Source organism: Vitis vinifera, chromosome 9, assembly GCF_030704535.1.
Source record: "Vitis vinifera cultivar Pinot Noir 40024 chromosome 9, ASM3070453v1".
In the NCBI taxonomy this organism is placed as follows: Eukaryota; Viridiplantae; Streptophyta; class Magnoliopsida; order Vitales; family Vitaceae; genus Vitis; species Vitis vinifera.
The window spans coordinates 15,206,016-15,225,690 of record NC_081813.1 but is presented as its reverse complement, the minus strand read 5'-3'; the positions used below and the strand labels follow the sequence as shown (position 1 = coordinate 15,225,690).

At 35.2% G+C, this 19,675-nt stretch overlaps 1 protein-coding gene across 7 annotated transcripts; it reads right to left on the bottom strand.

Annotated features, from left to right (window-relative positions):
- Positions 1-7,506: 7,506 nt before the first annotated feature.
- Positions 7,507-18,315, bottom strand: LOC100853081 (probable LRR receptor-like serine/threonine-protein kinase At1g53420). Of its 7 annotated transcripts, none has more exons than XM_059739695.1 (15): positions 17,724-18,315; positions 17,463-17,568; positions 16,433-16,462; positions 15,839-15,873; positions 15,619-15,743; positions 13,820-13,888; positions 13,200-13,265; positions 12,593-12,628; positions 12,429-12,469; positions 11,859-12,235; positions 11,587-11,782; positions 10,149-10,535; positions 9,099-9,195; positions 8,610-8,806; positions 7,507-7,787 (listed from the first exon to the last, which is right to left on the bottom strand). In XM_059739695.1, exons 3-12 carry the CDS (start codon positions 16,443-16,445, stop codon positions 10,522-10,524), a joined length of 972 nt encoding a protein of 323 aa, XP_059595678.1. In that variant the 5' UTR covers positions 16,446-16,462; positions 17,463-17,568; positions 17,724-18,315; the 3' UTR covers positions 7,507-7,787; positions 8,610-8,806; positions 9,099-9,195; positions 10,149-10,521. The 7 variants fall into 7 exon arrangements, with proteins under 7 accessions (XP_059595678.1, XP_059595676.1, XP_059595677.1 ...); XM_059739693.1 differs by having other exon boundaries at positions 8,610-9,195; positions 10,149-10,345; positions 10,429-10,535; XM_059739694.1 differs by having other exon boundaries at positions 8,610-9,195; positions 10,149-10,339; positions 10,429-10,535.
- Between the last annotated feature and the right edge of the window lie 1,360 nt (positions 18,316-19,675).

The window sequence follows — 19,675 nt, the reverse complement described above, 5'->3', positions numbered from 1 at the left end:
AATAGGGTTAGTGAACAAACACAGAAGGATAATGTGTATATCAAGGAACAGAGTAAATCAATCACATATAACTAATGAATCAATCAATCAGTCAATCAATCGTGAAATCTCATATGTAGGGCCCCCACCAAAGCCCATTTTATTTTAGCATGAACTAATTCCATAAATTCCATCATTTAGAATTACGGAATTTGATTATTTGCTTATTTTAAAACATTTTGAGAATCAGCGAAAATTCGAAAGTGGCTTGCCGGAAAGAAGATGGCAACCAATTTTATTAAAAACGGAATTTTTCGGAACCTAAAAAAAAAATACTAAGGGTAAAAATGGAAGAATTGAAATCCGAAAATTTATTTGAAGAATATTATTTGGGAAGAAAATCATTTTAAAATTAAAGATGGTGAACCTGAAGGTGACACATGGCCTAGAGTGACCATTCAGACCATGCAAGGGTGGATATAGGCTGTCATTAAGGAGAAAGGTCCTTAGCTGGGTGCAATTGTGTTGAGATTCCTCTATTGACGCTTGGAATGCTCTCATTTAATGAGGTCTCATCAGAGCTTCATTTGAAAATTTTGTATCACTGGTTGCATGGCTGCACATTACACGTGTCCTGTCCTTCTGAAATTTTCAATCCGCCAGCTTGCAAGGCAATTTTCTGTATGGCTATATGCCACTGTACCTGAGCTAGAATATTATTTCTGCTCTGTACATTCCAGAGCTCCCATTCTCACCACTTTCGACATCCTAAGGTGATGGGCAAACAGATATTGAATGCCCAACAAAACTATTTGCAGCACTTCCCTCTCGTCAATTTTGTATCTGAAGGGGGCACTATCCAAATGAATTCTCCTGAGGATATTTGAAACAGCAGATAAGATGACAGGTTACTTCGCATCCTCTAAGGTTTTTCCCCTCATCTAGGGTTACGGCAAGCTGGCACTCCATGAGCTCATAATCCAGGATGAGGATCCCAAAATGCCTCAGCAATTTCTTCACAACAAACAGTTCTGATTCCTCACATGTGTTGATCACAGTACCCCTCCTATCAAGTGGACCTGAAGATGTTGAGCTTGTGTTGTCACCTCCATCATATTCCATAGAGTTTCTGCTCTAATTTCACAGTGAGCTTTCAATTTTCTTTCACATTATTCATCCACACAATATTGTACGTCGAGTCCATGAGAAATGGGTCTATTATATCATTGCTCAGTCAGAAATGCCATGCATTCAAATATCAAAAGAATAGACTCAACTGTTGGATGACTTGAGCATGCTTGAGACTTGAAGTGATCAGCGACCAAGTGGCCATTTTTGTCAAAGCCAACTAGCGCACCAAGCATCTGGAGTTACATTTTGAAACAAAGGATTTCCTTGCCGCTGTGGTCTTGGTCAATGGAGGGGATGCTACTAATTGGTGATGCAGCTTTCCATTCTTGGTCAAGTAAAACAGATCCAACTAGAGACAGGATTTAGTCAATGCAGAGAAAGCTGCAAGAGACATGAGGTGCCTTCCCATAAACTCATAGGCCTCACCATATTCAAACATTACTCCAACAGTTTTGAGCCCCTCCTTATAACAATTGATGCCATTTCCATAAAACCCTTGGTCAACCAAAGGAATATCAACCATTACTGACTAGTCCTGCAAAAGATTTTCATCTGGTGAAGCAAGCAGGAAAGACTGTGATGGCGGCCTATATCCAAGACTGCCACTGAGGGAAATTCTGAGCCAGTTTCTCATCTTAATGGATACCGAGAACTAAGCTGGGAGACCTTGCTTATATTACGGGTTGTGAATCCAATCTAACAGTGAGAGCGCATTTTGCTTGGTGAGTGGTGCACATACAGTAGATAACCCAGCATTGGGAGGAGATATATTAGGTATATCAGAAGCTGCAGCATGGGTTTTGAGAAACGTCATTAAGGGCATCTCTGGTGTGAATAAAGTGAGAGGTTGAGAGATGAAATGGGTACGTTGGGTGTAGGGAAGGATGAAAGGAGGGATATGGTGAGTATAAGGTATGAGAAGAATGAAGGTGTGAGGGTATTTGGGTTCAATGGAGAGGGGAGGCTTTGGTGAGTGATCATGCAAGGCTTTGGCTCGTTATTGAAGGAACAAAAGGCGGGATGACTTTAGTGGTATCATGGATAGCTGAGGTGGAAGACTGGGGACAGCCACTGCAGGGTATAGTAAATGGGTATGATGGTATTTAAAAGAGGGAAAAATGGTGGCTAGACATAGGAATCTGAGCAAATGGGAAATGAGGCTAAATGTATAGGGAAAGAATGAGGGAGGTGGGTACGAGTGGACTGGCAAAAGGCTTTGGGTTCAGCACCATTGGATTGGGGTCTGGACATAGAAAATAGGTGTCGGCTCATAATATTAGGGACTGGCTGCACCGTATCAGAGGACTTTCTTTTGCGATGCATGGGTCTTCCTATTGTAGTATCGTTTTTGACCTGCTGTTGTGTTTACTGGAGGAAGAAACGTGACAAGCATTGACCCCACTGCAATGATTAGAATTTAATGGCATCTACAACTCATCATATTTTCGATGGACCTCTCGAGTTGCCTTCCGGTATCTTTCTGCTGGGCACAGAAACAGATGTAACATGGCCTTCATTAAGATTTTCATCTCCGCTGTCATCCTCGACCTGAATCTCATCCAACTGGGGATTTATATGCTGACTATTATCCTGGGATCAGTGTGTTTGCTCTATAAAAGGGCTTAGGTTCTGCAGAAAGCTCCAAGAGAGCGGACACATTAGCAGATGGTAACTGATCAACCAAAGGCCATTCATCGTTAGAGGATCTACTGGCCTAGACACTGCTGAAAGGATTGAAATTAATGGTTTCGATATTGCTTTTGGAGGGACAATCCTCCTTCTCACATGTACAGATGCAAGAACCTTAGCCTTAGGATTTGGAAGGCGCTGAGCAGGAGACTTCTTGGCTATTGTTGATGCATGGATCTCTATCAAAGAGATTCAGTCATATAGATGTCCATTGGCATGTGACAGTTGCAGCCGAGAACACCCCCAGCAGTTTGAGATACTATAAACGCACCAGCTTCTTCAACTATGGCTTTTCCCGGTATCAGAAATTTGGATTTCAACGGCAAGTGACACTTGATCCTCAAGAACAACCCAAATGCTAAATAAATTCCAACGAAACCCAGTAACTTCAACAATCACCTCACGTACTTCAATCTCTATGAATTCCTTCCGTAAAACATGCTTTCTCATGCAATTCCAACGAGCATATTTGTTGAGGCGGCGTACAGTTTGAAATGAGAAGTGGCAAACATCGGGAAATCAGTCCCAAACATCACAACTTCAAGAGACATCACATGAAACAAAGACAGAGCCTTATCCATATAGCCGTTCTGAATATACCCAGAAATCGTTCCCATTCAAGATCTATGTGCAAACCCAAACCACCTGGAGGAGCTTTATTCATCCTCAACACTCACGAGCTATGTCCTGTGATGACATTACCTGGTCCCTTTCAGATAGGGATGCACAACCTGATGTACAACAAGGTAGGACGCCAAGAACAGGGGAATGGCAAAGCAAAACAGAGCACAAACCAATGAAATAAATAAACCAACCAGAGCCATGTTTCACGTTTAGATCAACGGGCTTGGCTGTAGGTGAGTGAGCTAGAATATGTCTCAGGGAGATAAGAACAAAACAAAGCTACTATATGATGTATATCACAGACTAAAACAGAGCTGTTATTCTCAACTCACCCTAAGATAAAATCCATGAACCAAACAGGAACAATAAAAAAAAAAAAAAGAATGTATAATCAATCAATCCACAGTAATATATATATAAAAAAAGAATGAGACTATATACTCATAAAGAAAACGAAGGAACTGTGGCAGTCATACCTTTCTTTCCTCCTCTCTCAAGCTCTCTGTCCTCCCTGGATATCTTCCTTCTCCAACTAAATAAACTCCTCTGTAAGTCCTTCCCAAGCCAAACAGCCTGCTCCCTTCCTTAGCTGAAAGGATCTTCTCTCATTTCCCTAAAAAAAACAATATCCTCTCCCCCCTCAGACGAATAGCCTCCTCCTTTGAAGCTCAAGGAATCTCCCTTGCAGCTAGCTTCATACTCAAGCTCAAGGAATACTCTCTAAAAACCCTCCAAACCGGCCACACCCCTCAATCCTTTTTTTTTTTCTCCAGCTGTCTCTCCTTCAAAATATCTCTAACAGCCGAGCCCAAGACCACCTCCCTGCAGCTGCCAGCCTCCACTCCCCCCTCATGCAGCTGGCAACCTTCCCATAACAGAAGATACGCTCCCCTGATTCCAGAATGTTCTTCACTTTCCAGGTGTCTTCCTCTGATTGGTCCATCAATTCCACTATTTTGATCCCATATTGACTAATCCGAGAGTGACACGTGGCCATGCAAGATGGTGACACTTGGCCACAGCTAGCTGCAAGAAAGGAAACGTGAGAAGAATGACAGCTCCCCAAAATGGGGGTCTACAACATCATTTCTTTCTTGTTGCACAGGGTATACAACAATGATTGTGTAGGGATGAAAATTTTTTGAAAGTGACACAAATTTACCATCAAAGACAAAGCAATTCTACAACACAAACTGCTTAAAATACAATGGCATAAGTGAAGAGTTTTTTTACCATATCAATGATTCAATAAGACGACTTTCAATGATTTCTTAACCACAAACTGCCACATACATGATTTTCATAACTCAAACCTAGGTACAAAGTCAAGTACAAGAAATCAAGCCAATCTATGAGGAAAAAAAAGAAAATTTCGAACAACCCAAATACATTATCTAGTAAGATAAGAATGCAATTGAGCGAAGTAGCATAAAAGAGAAAAAAGAACATTATGAAAAGAGGATGACTCCTAGAACATTTGACCCACAACCCTATCATTAGTCTAGTTGGGATTGACGGGGCTTGAACCCGCAGCTTCTGCCTTGCAAAGGCATTGCACTGACCAATTGAACTACAATCCCGCATAAATAAGGTCACAACTGTCAATATAGGTAACCAAACAAGTTGTACAAATAACACTTAACAACTCAATCTTCATAATAACAAATACTTAAGTTTAATTTCATTATATTGAATGACATACAATTCTTTTGTAGAAGTACTTATAAATCAAGTATCTTCAAATCAAACAAAATATGCTCATATCCATGCGCCGGGGAAAAAATGATTCATATTAAGGCAGAAAAGTAAAAAAGAAATATCAGTTACTATTAGATGTCAATCTCATATCCCACATCATATTATTTCATGCAGAAACCAAAAGAATGATTAGCCCAAAACCATAATGAATCCAAAATCATGAAAACATGACTTGACATGGAACAAATAGTCTCTATTAAAAAAACCTAAGAATACAAGTATCTCAAGGCTATGCCCCACACTATAATGACAACAGTTACAAATTGAAGGGATTTGCACTATTACAAATTTAAGTGGTTTCCATAGTGCATCCAACTTATACTACTTAAGAAATAGCAAAAACCAATAGAATTATTAGCCCAAAACCATAATGAATTCAAAATCATGAAAATGCTATCATGACTTGGCATGGAACAAATAATCCCTATTCAAAACAAATATAAGTAAATTTCAAGGTTATGGCCCACACCATAACGACAACAATTACAAATTGAAGGGATTTGCATTATTACAAATCGAAGCGATATCCATAGTGCATCCAACTTATACTACTTAATAAGAAATTGCAGAAACCAAAAGAATTATCAGCCCAAAACCATAATGAATTCAAAATCATCAAAATGCTTCCATGACTTGGCATGGAACAAATAGTCCCTATGCATATATAGTGTCAAGAGCCTCTTCCCCAAATTGATATAGGATATCACAATATCTCTCTAGCTTGGTTTTCCATTTTAGTTAATGGAACTAAAAATGTTGGTGGTTACAAAATTTACCAATGGCTAAATCTTTTGTTGAGATTGTTTTCCTCCACTTGCCTCTTACCATATTAAATGACAAATTCCTGTAATGGTGACGCATCTTGGAAGTCTGGTGAACATTCCTGCTCGTAGAGGAACATGAAAGAGGACTATAGTTTGAGGTTCTAGATTCATGGGATGGTGGCCATGGATTTCTTGATAAGTAAAAAATCACCACATGGATCTCTGTAGGCTAATTGCTTGGTGTGTGGCATTTTGAAGGACATACTGAGATAGGTGATGACAACTTCCAAGGGTTCATGGGATTATGAGAACTACATTGTTTTTCTGGCTTATCATTTTAACTAACAGAATTAGCTCTCTTGTGCCATGAACTTAAGATGATTAAATGGAAGGTGGTTCCTTATTGTCCAATTTATAAAATGAGTGAGATTTATCATTTAAATGGGGGAATGTTCTCAACCTCCATTACAATATATGGAATGATTTATCATTCAAATGAAAAAATACCGAGACGCATCATAGGTGCTTGAGTACACATAATTAATTTTCTAAAAAAATGAAAAATCTAAAGAAATTATAATTCCTCATGGAAACCATTCTCAAGACCACTTCTTTGAAGGGAAATACTAGCGACCTATAATCAAACACTTGAATTTTGGCTAAGTCAAGTTGCCCCACAAGCTAGTCTGCATGTCGTCTGTTATCTGCTTGAGTGGCAACCAAGCCTTCACATGATCTCTCATCAAACCTTGGTCCATCAACTTGCATGCTGAATAGGCACTCGTGGGTGCAAAGCGTCATCCAATGCGGCCTTGGTACCACATCATCCAAGTCAAGATGCTAACACACAACCCTATCCCTACCCCCCTAATCCAATCCAAAGGAAAGGGGAAAAAGAAGAAGTAGCAAGCTACTCCCATGCGCACCCCTCCTTTGCGCTTCCAAGAGCTCAAATCATAGACCATTGCTCCAATTAATTCGATACTCCTTTCCATAACCCTATCCCTCCAACCCAGAGGAAGGGAGGAAAGAAGCAGCCACTGACTGCTTCCATACCCTATTCAATACAAATCGTCCTACATAAATTAAGCTCAACCACAAATTTTTTATTGCCTAACAAGAGGAATGTGTAGCCATGGAAATAGAAAAAGAATTATACACGTATGTACACATATAATACATGGGTGCACACAATAAATGTAATGCATGTCAAGTGTAACTACAAAATGAAAGAAGAATATATTGATGTGTTAGCTAAACTTCTATTGTGGCATTTCACAAAAGCAAAATTTCCACCATTGCATTTCATAAAATGCAAAATTTCCACTGTTGTAGTTCATAGAAGCAAAATTTTGATTGTTGCATTTCATAAAAAAAACACATTACTTCTTCATGTTGTTACCTGGATCTGAGGGCCTTTTTCCTAGTAGGGGATTTCTTGTCATTAGGGGATTTTTTGTTGTGACCAGCAAAGTTGGATGGCAGAGAATTGGTTGTAGCATTAAAAGATTTTGTTTCCATTGTCAACATCTTCAAAGATATTTTTCAAAGGTAATCAAACTGAATTAGAAGTAAAAATAAAAATATATCAATTCATCAAATTATTAATAACAAAGTAAGATAAGATAATATCAAGTTTTGCACTTTAATCTTTTACACTAAGGATAGATACAAAAAATGTTCATAGGTCTTGAGGAATGGTTGAGTAAATACTAGCATGATGGATATACCTGGCTTGTGGCAGTAGAATAAATCTTTTCCTCAAACCTTTCAACAATTTTCCTTAGCTCATTAAGTCCCTCTGGTCCAGAAATAGGAAGATGTCTCTTCAATGTGGCCATGCTAGACATAAAAAAAAAGGTTAAATTGTAATGGGTTATTCTTATGCAATCATTGGCTCAAAAAAAAAAATCTTAAATAGGAAATCATGTTAGTTGTGCATTGACCATGTCACAATTTCCAACCAGAAAACAATACTGCATGAAACAAGAATTTAGAGTAAATAAAAAAAAATTTAAGGAAAGGAACTAACATCCCCATAATAAGAGGAGGTTTGAAGTAAATAGAAAAAATTTATTAAGGAAAGGAACTAACATCCCATAATAAGAGGGGGTTTGAGGGTAAGACAACTAGAAAGCTTGTATATTTATAGGATTCCATGCTTACATCCCTTCCTTTGAACAAGTCAAACACAAAAGGGATGGGCTAAGAATTAATTTCTTCATAATAGGCATCCAACCAAAGGAATGAAAGTACCCAATGAACTTGCATTTTAGTTGGGCCTTTTCAGTCTTTTGTTTGTTGAAATGAAAGGACCCAATGGGCTTGTATTTTTAGTTGGACCTTCCAATTATTTTTTTAACCTCATCCTAAATAGCCCAAGGACCCAAAAGAAAAAAGAAAAAAAAAAAGTTTTCTTTAAGAAGTATATCCCAACGCCTCCTAAATAAATTGTTTATATTTTACTATAAACTTTTATAAATAGAAATTTCAATATTATAATAAATAAATATTACTAGAACAATGAATAATGAGAATAAAATAGATATTTGAATCTAACTTGGAAAGTGAATAAATTTTCAAGAAGACACAAGGAATAGATCAAGCAACTATAGAATCAAAGTGCATATCAAATCAAGTGAAGCAAAGGACTAATGCACATACCTTCAACAATATCAGTTTTTGAAAATTCTTCTGCACTGCTCTTAGCTACCATAAAACATTCCAAGCTACCAACTTTTTGTTGATGTATGTGGGCATTTCTTGCGGTAACCTCTTCTTCCATTTGTTCCATATGGAATTTGTCAAGCTTCTCAAACTCCTCAATGTGAGACTTGAGTTCCAGTTGCAAACTCCTTACTCTGGTTTTCGTTAGCGTGAAAAAAATACACCAATTATTAAAAAAATAAATTGCAAATGAGGTAATGCAAGAACAACTTAATACCTTGCTAGGTTATTAATGAAGTATGTCTCCAATATGGGTAAATAAGAGACTAGTCCAAGCGTAGGTGCCATGACATTATATCTTATAATGAAGTCATGCATTAAAACCTAACATGATAATAAGTTGTCATATTAGCACATGATAGATGAAAATAGAATTAAAACAATAATATAAACAATACATGTGACTCCACCAAACCTATTGCAAACCTTTTCAACCACAACTTCCATATTTCTCCATAGGAGTTGGATGAGTAGCATAAATAGCAACAATAACATTATCAGCAGCAGCATACCATTATGTTTCCTGGCAGCCAAAACCATCAATTAAGATTTCTATTTGGATACATGACACCATATGCGTCAATTGGTTAATAGCAACATGGAACATAATGAATAAATATCTACTAAGTTTTGTTACAAGAACAGTTGAAAGGACGCATGATACCACTTTCAATGTAATTTTGCAACTAAGAGACATTTTCCTCAAGTCAACAACTAAGGTTTCAATAGTTGGATGAATTGTATAAATAAAATCAATAACATTATCAGTAACTGCATACCATAAGTTATCTAGCAGCCAAAAACCGGTGATTAAGCTTTTCAGAATGCCAAATATCAGGGTCTCATTATTAGACAATAGGTTTTTCTTTCGCTCTTTAGAAAACTTGTAAGAGTAATGCATTTGATTCAAGCATGCAGTTCAAGCAACCTTGGAGTTGTTGAAACCAATATTAGACCCCAGAATGAGGACAATATTAAGAAGCAAAAAAGTATAGGTTTTAAAAGCAATCCAATGTGAGGCTACCCAATCAAGGATCAGTACATTATCAACAAATCGTAAGTAACTTGAGATGGAGAATCCACCTTTGGAAGAACGCTCAGATTGGGCCTAGGACTCTCCCCAAGATTTAATTTACAAGATAGTGAGACTAGAGAAACCTTTGATTAATGAACATACATGATCAAACACGTCTTACTCTTCGAGACAGAAAAGCTCTTTCCAAGAGAGATCAAATAATACATCTATTTGCATAAGAAGAAAAAAAGATTAAAATCCTAAAAAAAAAATGGTTAAAATATACAAAATAACTAATGTCAATATCTTTACTTAGAAAAATGACTAATGAGAATAAAATAGATATTTGAACCTAACTTGGAAAGTGAATAAATTTTCAAGAAGACACAAGGAATAGATCAAGAAACTATAGAATCAAAGTGCATATCAAATCAAGTGAAGCAAAGGACTAATGCACATACCTTCAACAATATCAGTTTTTGAAAATTCTTCTGCACTGCTCTTAGCTACCATAAAACATTCCAAACTACCAACTTTCTGTTGATGTATGTGGGCATTTCTTGCGGTAACATCTTCTTCCATTTGTTCCATATGGAATTTGTCAAGCTTCTCAAACTCCTCAATGCGAGACTTGAGTTCCAATTGCAAACTCCTTACACTGGTTTTCGTTAGTGTGAAAAAAATACACCAATTAATAAAAAAATAAACTGCAAATGAGGTAATGCAAGAACAACTTAATACCTTGCTAGGTTATTAATGAAGTATGTCTCCAATATGGGTAAATAAGAGACTAGTCCAAGCGTAGGTGCCATGACATTACATCTTATAATGAAGTCATGCATTAAAACCTGACATGATAATAAGTCGCCATATTAGCACATGATAGATGAAAATAGAATTAAAACAATAGTATAAACAATACATGTGACTCCACCAAACCTATTGCAAACCTTTTCATTTATAATACCCAACAAGCTATAAATATGAAATAACTTGAAAATAATGTCTGATGCTAGGTTTTGATTTGTCTTCTTCCAAGGGCATGTGCTCAAAATCCTTTTAATCAAATATTTCATTTTGGTAATATATATCCCAAAAAACCTGTTTACTGGAAGAGGAAGGCTTCTTGATTCAACTAGTTGCTGCACATAATACATCTTTTGGTGCAGAGTTTATGCTTCTTACCTCTCATTGTCCAAGAAATTTTTCCTCCAACGTTTGAGTGTCTGGTGATAATGTATTCTTATGTTTTCCAGATGATTATTTTTTATTTAGGTCATGGCCAGTTTGAGTCTATCGGCTACTTATAATTATATTCAAGTTGCCACAAATTCTTCCTACTTCCTGCAATAGTTGGGAAACATACTTATTTATTATCCTTCTCACATGGTCACACCAAAGCTTGTGTCATAGATTTACATTACCTTGTTCACTTGATGTTCTCTGTCCAAAGTAGCATTTCTAGAAAATAAGGCCCAAAATTGTGAAAATGAAAACCAATACTGAAACTAGAACTGCAATGAGTATCTTCTTTTTGCCATTAGAAAGAGGCTTGAAATATATCAAAAATAAAAACAACAGTGTTAGCTTGAATGCTATGCTTAGCACACAATTCCATTCAATTGATGTTTTCTATAATAAGATTTCTTTAGCATTGCAGATATCAGGGAGTAAATTGGTTAGAAAAATAAAATAAAATAGAGGAATTGAGCTGGTTTTCATGAAGTTGTTAAATAACAGTCTGAGGTTACAAAACTATTGATCTCATAATTTAACAGAATAACTTTATAGTTATTTGTCATAGCAGAACAAGTTGGGCAACAAAAAGGCACATCCAACTTAACTATGAAAGAGAAAGACTACGATATTTCACTAGGAATGAATAAGGCCTAAACTCACCAGATTCCACAGAAATAGCTGATATGAGAGGACCATAAGTTCCTCTGCTTGGTATAGCTGTTGTCCCCTTGCCAGCCCAATGAAAGCGGACCTCTAAAGTCTTATTCTTCACAACTGCTTTAAATTCTTTTACAACTACCTTTTCAACCCCTTGTGCTGCTTGTACAATATCAAAATCCTCCGATTCCAACTTTCCCTGCAATTAACTAATTAAATCAACTAACCTTCTATAACAAACCAAGCACCAATCTAATTTTTCCTATTATGAGTACCTGAATATAAACATTAAAAATCTGTCTGCCAAGGCTATGAAAGGATTTATTGCCTCTGATAATTATCTCTGCAAAGTGAATTTTTACTGTATAGTTCCCATCTGCTAAGCAGCGCCCATAGTAAGTAAAAGATAGAGGAGAAAGTCGTGCTCTGGTGTACAACCCAGAGTGGTTCATTCCAAGTACGGATACATTTTGTGCTATGTAATCATTTATGGTTCTGTTATGATCCCAGAAGTGTCCAGTGCTACTAAATCCCCAATAATCAATCATAGGATGAAATTTTGCTGCACCTCCTTCATATTGATCCCCTTCATAAACAACATTTCCAACAGTAGATTTCTCTCCACCACAATTTATATGCAATGAATAACGATCTTAAGAAAACAGAAAAGTTATAGACGGTGATCAGTTATATTAAACATAAATAAATATATAAATATATAAATAAATAAAACTAAATTTTATGTCCTTGATGAGATGATATAATTTCATTTCAATACCAAAGATAAGTCCCAATCATCTAGGATAAAATAACTGAGAAATTCACCTCACATTTTATGTACTCACCTTTTTGACAAGGATAGTTTTCCAGGCACCCACCAAGTTCTCTGAATTAATGTAGCATTGGTCCAAAAAAGAAAGAAAAGAAAAGAAAAGAATCAATGTTGTGCAAGATAAAACATATACAAATTGCTTCCCTACGCACACAAATTATAAAGTAAAAAGCTTACAAGTTCCCCTCCTCAGAAAAGCTTCTGAACAAGTTCCTAATGAAACAAAAAAGAAGATAATTTAATGTAGACAGTGAATGAAAGAAAAACTGCGCCTAAAGCTTGACAAGGTTTAGTTTACTAAGAAATAGTTCTTGCAAGCTATCTCGACAAGAAGGTAGTGCAGATTGCTCAGAGAAGTTACTGTAAGAAAGATCTATTTCACTGCAAAAACATAAATGACTCTTTAAACATGATATAACTCCATGAAAGCTAATATACAAAACACTATGAAAGAATTGTATAAGTTATAAGTGCTAAAGAAGATTGTATGCGGAATTGAATCTAATTTGCAACTAATAGCTAACAAGTGGTTAGGAGCTTTTCTAATGAGAACATTTCTTTGACCCATTGCAGATAGAGGGATGCAAATAGCAAAAAAAGAATCAGCAATCAAACTCCATAGAGGTCAGAGATGAATGTGTTCGTACAGGGGAGTTCATGTGTATGCATGTGTACAACCTTACCTATGTATGGTTCGGTAGATAAAAACAAAGGTAATAGATAACAAAAGATGGACATCAAATCTCAAGCAAAATTAACTCAAGATGTTGGATGACAAACATACGTGCGGCTCTGCCTTCCCTTGATTCCATCTGGAATATTTCCATTAAGCCGGTTGCCTGTCAGACACCTAATCGGCACACAAAAATGGTTTATTGTTAGAGCTTTCCAACGTAACAGAACATGGGGAGCACAAAATAATAATGAATGTAGATGTAGAAAGACCTATTAAAGAAAATGAATGTAGATGTAGAAAGAACTATTAAATAATAATGCACTAACAGGGAATTAAACCTAGTTATGAACCATGGCAGGGTACTATTTTACCACTAGACCACTAATGCAACTTTTGTTATTATCTCAAGATGTTCTGTAGGAGAAGATGGAGAAAAAATTGAAATTTTCACAAGGGTAATCCCCATAGGTATTGAAAGCCCTTGCCCCAAGTGATGCAGTCTCTTAATGCACCAGACTTGTGGCCACCTCCATAACCCATATAGCTGGGGGCAAGTGAGTATACCTGCTACTCATAACCAGGCAAATGTATGACCCCAGAACAATTATAAGAATGAACTAATAGTGTATAGTTTTAACCCCTCTATCAATTTTTATGATAGACACAACATAGATAGGGAAGACTTCTATGCATTACAATTACACATGTCCTAAGTTTCTGTTTCTTACATGACCTCCACGTTTGTTAGGCCATCAAGATTTGGAATCTCTCCGTTCAACTTGTTGAAGCTGAGATCTCTGTGAGAAAACAATAGTACAAATGTCATAATAAAGCACCAAATTAGAAGTTCAGCCAAATGATGGCTTAATTGAATTTGGTGGCAATATAAATCTCAAGAGATAAAAGGTCATTAGTCTGAATTTACACAACTCTCTTAGATTAATTTTTTCAGAAAGTGGAAGAAAGATGATTAATTCCAAATCATTGTATTAGCTTTTACCAGTGTCTTGATGCAACAGTATGGCCATTGTTACTCTAATGAATGAAGGAAAACATCCACCAAGGAAAATGAATTCCTTTATAAAATTTGAGTTTCTTCTGTACTCATCGTGCCTTTCAACTGGGATTGATATGAATTAAGGAAAAAAGAAAAATCAAACACCCTTGGTTGTTGGAAAAAAATATTAATCTTTATAAGAAGAAAGACATTTATATTTTGATCAACAATATAATTAAATCCCACCCTTCCATATGCTCTACATCCATTCTATTAGAATGTGGTATTTGCAGAATAATTCCTTTGCCTTTCCCAGCAAAGAAAATCAACTAGAGAAGACAGAATCATAGATTCGGCTGTAGTGCATCAACTGAATGTGGCTCATGACAACCCAAAAGATTGGTTTTGAATCCATGGATACAGGTCCTTTTAATACCTTTGCAGCACCAGTGCTGCTGGGAATAATGTTGAAGGAGGCAGCTCTGCCACCTCTCCAATCCTAATGGTTTTCTAAATCCATGGTAGTTGTGGTACGTGTTTAGCTGGAACCAGAAAGATTCAGTGATAGAACCATCCCTACAATTAATTTTATTATTATTATTATTATTTTTGTGTAACTAATCAAAAGGGAAAGCAGAAACTTTATTGGCATGCAGACTAACATGATAGAGCCAATTAGAGAAGCTCTCATTTTTTATTGGACTGAGGAAGTGTTAGAATCCAGGTTTATTGTCCTGATTTTTTTCCAGGTGACTTAGGTCAAGCATGCTTCAAGTATGAAGATAGGTGGGCAACTATCTCAGCAAGATCATGGACAGAATGACCTTTAGCCTTGTTCTCAAACAGAGAAAGGAAAAAAAACAGAAAATTAAGACAATCCCAATAATGATGTATTAGTTAAATTACAGTTCTGTAAGATTAGGTACAACTTATAGATTTCCTTTTGTATATTTATACCCAAAGTTAAAAAGCAAATAACCTACATTTCATGATAACAACAAAAATAAAAATAGAAGTATCTATTTTAAAAAAACAAAAAGAAATTGAGCAAAGTGTATCAATATGTTACTAGTGCCTTATTTTTCTAGTACATGATGAAGCATGTATAACCTGCAGCCAATTTTCTGAAAGCAACCTGCAGCCTTATTTTCTACCACTTTCTATACAATATATTTAGCTAGAGATCAAGAATCAAATGTCAGTTGTATTATAGCCTCGAATTATGTGGGTTAGGCTTTTTTTAACAATGGAAAATCATGATTTTCGAAGGCATGTTTCTACCAGTGATAGACCAATGTTGAGCTAAAATGACCACTGAACTTAAAAATAGTTTTTTTTTTCTTGCATTGCGCTATCCTCCTTTTGCTTCGGTTAGTTGGGTATTCATTTAGAGTGGACAACCAGGCAATTGCCTCCATTGAGACTTCCTACAACTCCAAAAGTATTTCCAACTTCTTCCTTAGTAAGCTATTAGTAGAAATGGCAGATATAAATAGATTGAGAGAGAGAGAGAGAGAGAGCATCACATACCCAGCCCTAGAACTCAATTTACTAAACTGCTCCAAGATAGACAAGAGGCATGTGTGTCTTAAGGAAATAGCATGGAAGGCTTCTGAAAGCTCATGCATCCTTGAAACATTTTCCAGTGATATATCCTTGAAAATAAAAATAAAAGAGTCACCAGGTGTCCACAATCTGATTCAAAGCAGTAAAGGAATTCATATCCAAAAAATCGAGCTCCTTAACTCACATGGGCAATGGTACACTCACAGGGACGCTTTATCCCTGCAAGAGATACTGATCAGTAGCTATGAGGAGATCTTGTGCAATATCCAATATAATTTCTACAGATCCAGTGTATAAAAATCTGTACAAAAATAGAATGTAAGTAAATAAGAAAAGCTCAAGTCAATTTGGAGATGGAGCAGTGATGCAGACAAGATTTAATTTCCATCTGAGTTGTCCAAGGCCTAATCTGGTTCTTGGTGTTAAACCTCATTCAGATAGATCAGGAATCATTGTCCTTCTGCAAGATAAAGCTAGAAGTAGAAGGTCTTCAAGTTTTCAAAGATGATAAATTGTTTAGGATGTTGACAAGATAGAATTGAAAAGGAGAATAATGGAATCAAGGTGTAATTTTTTCTTCTCTCTAATGCAATAAGACAACAATAGACAATGCTAAACAAGTTAAAATCTTATTTATTCAAAGCAAGTCTTCAAGGGGCATATTGTTTCAAAAGAAAAAGAAAAAATTTAATGACATTAATCAGAAATCTTCCAGAGTCAAAAGCCCCCAAATGATGTCACAATCATATTCAAGTGTATTGATATTTACCCACCTCACCAACATTGCTCATGGCAAAGAAAAGTGTCCCTGCAACAAGGAGTGTATCACCAATTAGAGGTTTCAAACCTTCTAAGAGACAAATACAAGTTTGTGTGATAGTTGATACTGTACTAATAAATAATAATGTAAAATTTTCAGTAATGAATTAGAAAATGCCTCAATGACAAAACAAAGCTCTAGTTCTAGAATTTTCAGGTGGATTAAGTCATACTCTATTTTGCTGAATTTCATGATAGTTATGCACTAATTCTTGGAAGATAAAGGTTTTTGGCACCATAAAAATATGTCGCACATAATAGTCTATGCATGATTTAGACCTTTAAGTTCAAAAGAGAGAAGAGATCATGGTGATACTGTTTTTGTCCAAAGCCTAATTCAGAAACTTCCATTTTCAAGGTTATCTTTCACTAAAAATTGCTACTTATCTGTTTCTGTTCATTTATTCATGAAAAAAATCATTATAATAATTGAATTGATGAATGGTAGGATGAGAAGGGAGAGGATTTTTACCTTAGCTTTGATAGGGTTTTCTATCATGGATTTGAGCAAGTTGATGTCTATGAATTTCTAGCCCAGCCTTTTTTTTTTTTTTTTTTTGATAGGTAAAAAAAGTTCATGGTAAATCAAAATACCAAAGAACACGATGAAACTTCAAAAATTCAAAACCTAGAACTTTCTTACAGGTAGTTTTATTTGACCTTAAAAGATTAAAAAACTATCTGTTTTTTTAATTACAATTTCTGCACAACTAAACAGCACATTAACAAACGAATGGACTAAAAAAAAACAGATCTACAATAACCATGAAAGAATCATCATCAAAAACCAATTCCCCAAAACAAAGAATCAGACCCGTGGAGAGAATAAATTAAAAATTAAAAATTAAAAACCAAAAAAGAACAAATCATAAAAAATAAAAACAAAAGGACTCGGATCCAATTTTCTAAGAACCCTATTATTATTCTTGGTTTAAACCAAAACCTACGAATTTCATCACAATCATCAAGAACCCGGATTCATAACTCACCTGTAGGGGGGCGAAAGTCTACCGATCCCGGCGAGCAAACTCCCAAGAACCTGATGCGAGTCCCTCTATCTTGCAGCTAACCTAAAGACTCAGACCTCTCGTGCTTCTTCCGTGAGAGAATAAATTCAAAATTAAAAACCAAAAAGGAACAAATCATAAAAAACAAAAGGGCTCGGAGACCAAATTTTCCAAGAACCCGACTATTTTTCTTGGTATAAAGCAAAACCGACATCATCAAGAACCCGGTGGGATTCAACTCACCTGTAGGACGGCGCAAGTCTGCCGATTCCGGCGAGCAAACTCCCAAGAACCCTGATGCGAGTCCTCTATCTTGCAGCAAACTTAAAGACTCCGACCTCTCGTGCTTCCTCTCCTCTCCTTGAAGAAGTCCTTCCGATCCCAAGGCAGTGGTTTTGACAGCATGAAAACCCAGTCAATCGCAAGGGCAGCCCCGCCCCTAGCTTAATCAGCCAACCACACAACCCTGACCCAAATCTAAGGTTTCCAAAATCCCACAACCACAATACCACTACGCAATAAGTTGATTCCCCGAGCTTCCACACCGAGATCGAACCAAATCACACCGTGCCCTAGCCTCTCGGCCAATAAAACTCAAAAGTCCTCCGCCTTTCACTTCCCCTTCTTTCCGCCGCGCCCTAGATTCCACTTCGGAGGGACGCCACCATAGATGAGACACAAAAGCCTCGTCTTCCTACCTCCAGTTTCTTTCACTTTCTAAGCTAGCAGGGGAAAAAATTTGTTTGGAACGAGAAGGTGAGATCGTGACGACAATAAGATGCATAAAAGAGAAGAGGAGAAGAAAAAGAGGTGAAAGAGAGGAAAGTCTCGAGACTAAAGATGAGTATGGTATATCTATATCATATCATCGGCTTCACTTAACCAGAATTTATATAATATTTTCATGTCCCAATAATTAATTTCATTTGTCCTAATTTATTTATTTTCAAGGTCTATTTAGCCATGTTTTTTTAAACTTGAACACAAGGTAATTTTTAATTTAAAGATCGTTCTAAATTAGTGAGAAAAAAAGTCATAACTACAAGTCCATTTGACAATAATTCTAATAAAAGTGTTTTTTTAAAAGTGTTTTGTTTTTATGAAAAACAGTTTTATGAAAATCAGAAAAAATGATTCTAATAATGTTTTTGATAATATGTTATATAAGTATAAAAACACTTTTAATATTAATAAATTACCAAAAATGATATATAATTTTAGTTACAAAAAGAAAATAGTATGATAAACAAAAAACTTTTCAAAAGAATATATATATTGTTAAAAAAAACTAAAAATAATTTTTTATTTAAATAAAATTTTGAAAAAAGTTTACAAAAGGAATTGGATTAATATTCAATTTTGAACATAATATTCTACAATGTTTTGATTTAATCTACAATTAATTGGGCCAATATTTTTATTACAAATCATTCTTAAAATTAAATGATTTATTAAATAATTAAAATTATTAATCATGTCTTAATTTATAACCTATTTACCTAGTGAGAAAATTTTCAAAAGAATAGTTGTGTGTATAGGTTAAATAGTAAAATTATGACTCATGATATATATGTTTTTTTTTCAATAATTAGATTTATTTTTGAGTTGCAAATTATTTCAAAAAAAAAATTAAACTCATTAATAAATTCAATAAAAAGTACCATTTGATTTGAATTTCATTTTTCTAGTGAAAAAAAAATTATAAAACAATAATTATGTGCATAAAATAAATAATAGAGTTATTATAAACCAATTTTTATTCATAAATTTATGGTTTTAATAAGTTTATTATTTGAATTTTAAATTATTTTAAAAAATTATTAGAGTTGTTAATGTATTACATATGGTACATTTAATATTCAATTTTGAACATAATATTCTACAATGTTTTGATTTAATCTACAATTAATTGGGCCAATATTTTTATTACAAATCATTCTTAAAATTAAATGATTTATTAAATAATTAAAATTATTAATCATGTCTTACTTAATTTATAACCTATTTACCTAGTGAGAAAATTTTCAAAAGAATAGTTGTGTGTATAGGTTAAATAGTAAAATTATGACTCATGATATATATGTTTTTTTTTCAATGATTAGATTTATTTTTGAGTTGCAAATTATTTCAAAAAAAATTTAAACTCATTAATAAATTCAATAAAAAGTACCATTTGATTTGAAGTTCATTTTTCT

What these genes read in the sequence shown, in the direction of transcription:
- LOC100853081 (XM_059739692.1), bottom strand. An exon ending in AAGGGAAGGCAGAGCCGCAC is followed by an intron (nt 12,629 to 13,199) that starts GTATGTTTGTCA and finishes TTGTTTCATTAG; the next exon opens with GAACTTGTTCAGAAGCTTTT. An exon ending in AAACTATCCTTGTCAAAAAG is followed by an intron (nt 12,236 to 12,428) that starts GTGAGTACATAA and finishes TGTTTTCTTAAG; the next exon opens with ATCGTTATTCATTGCATATA.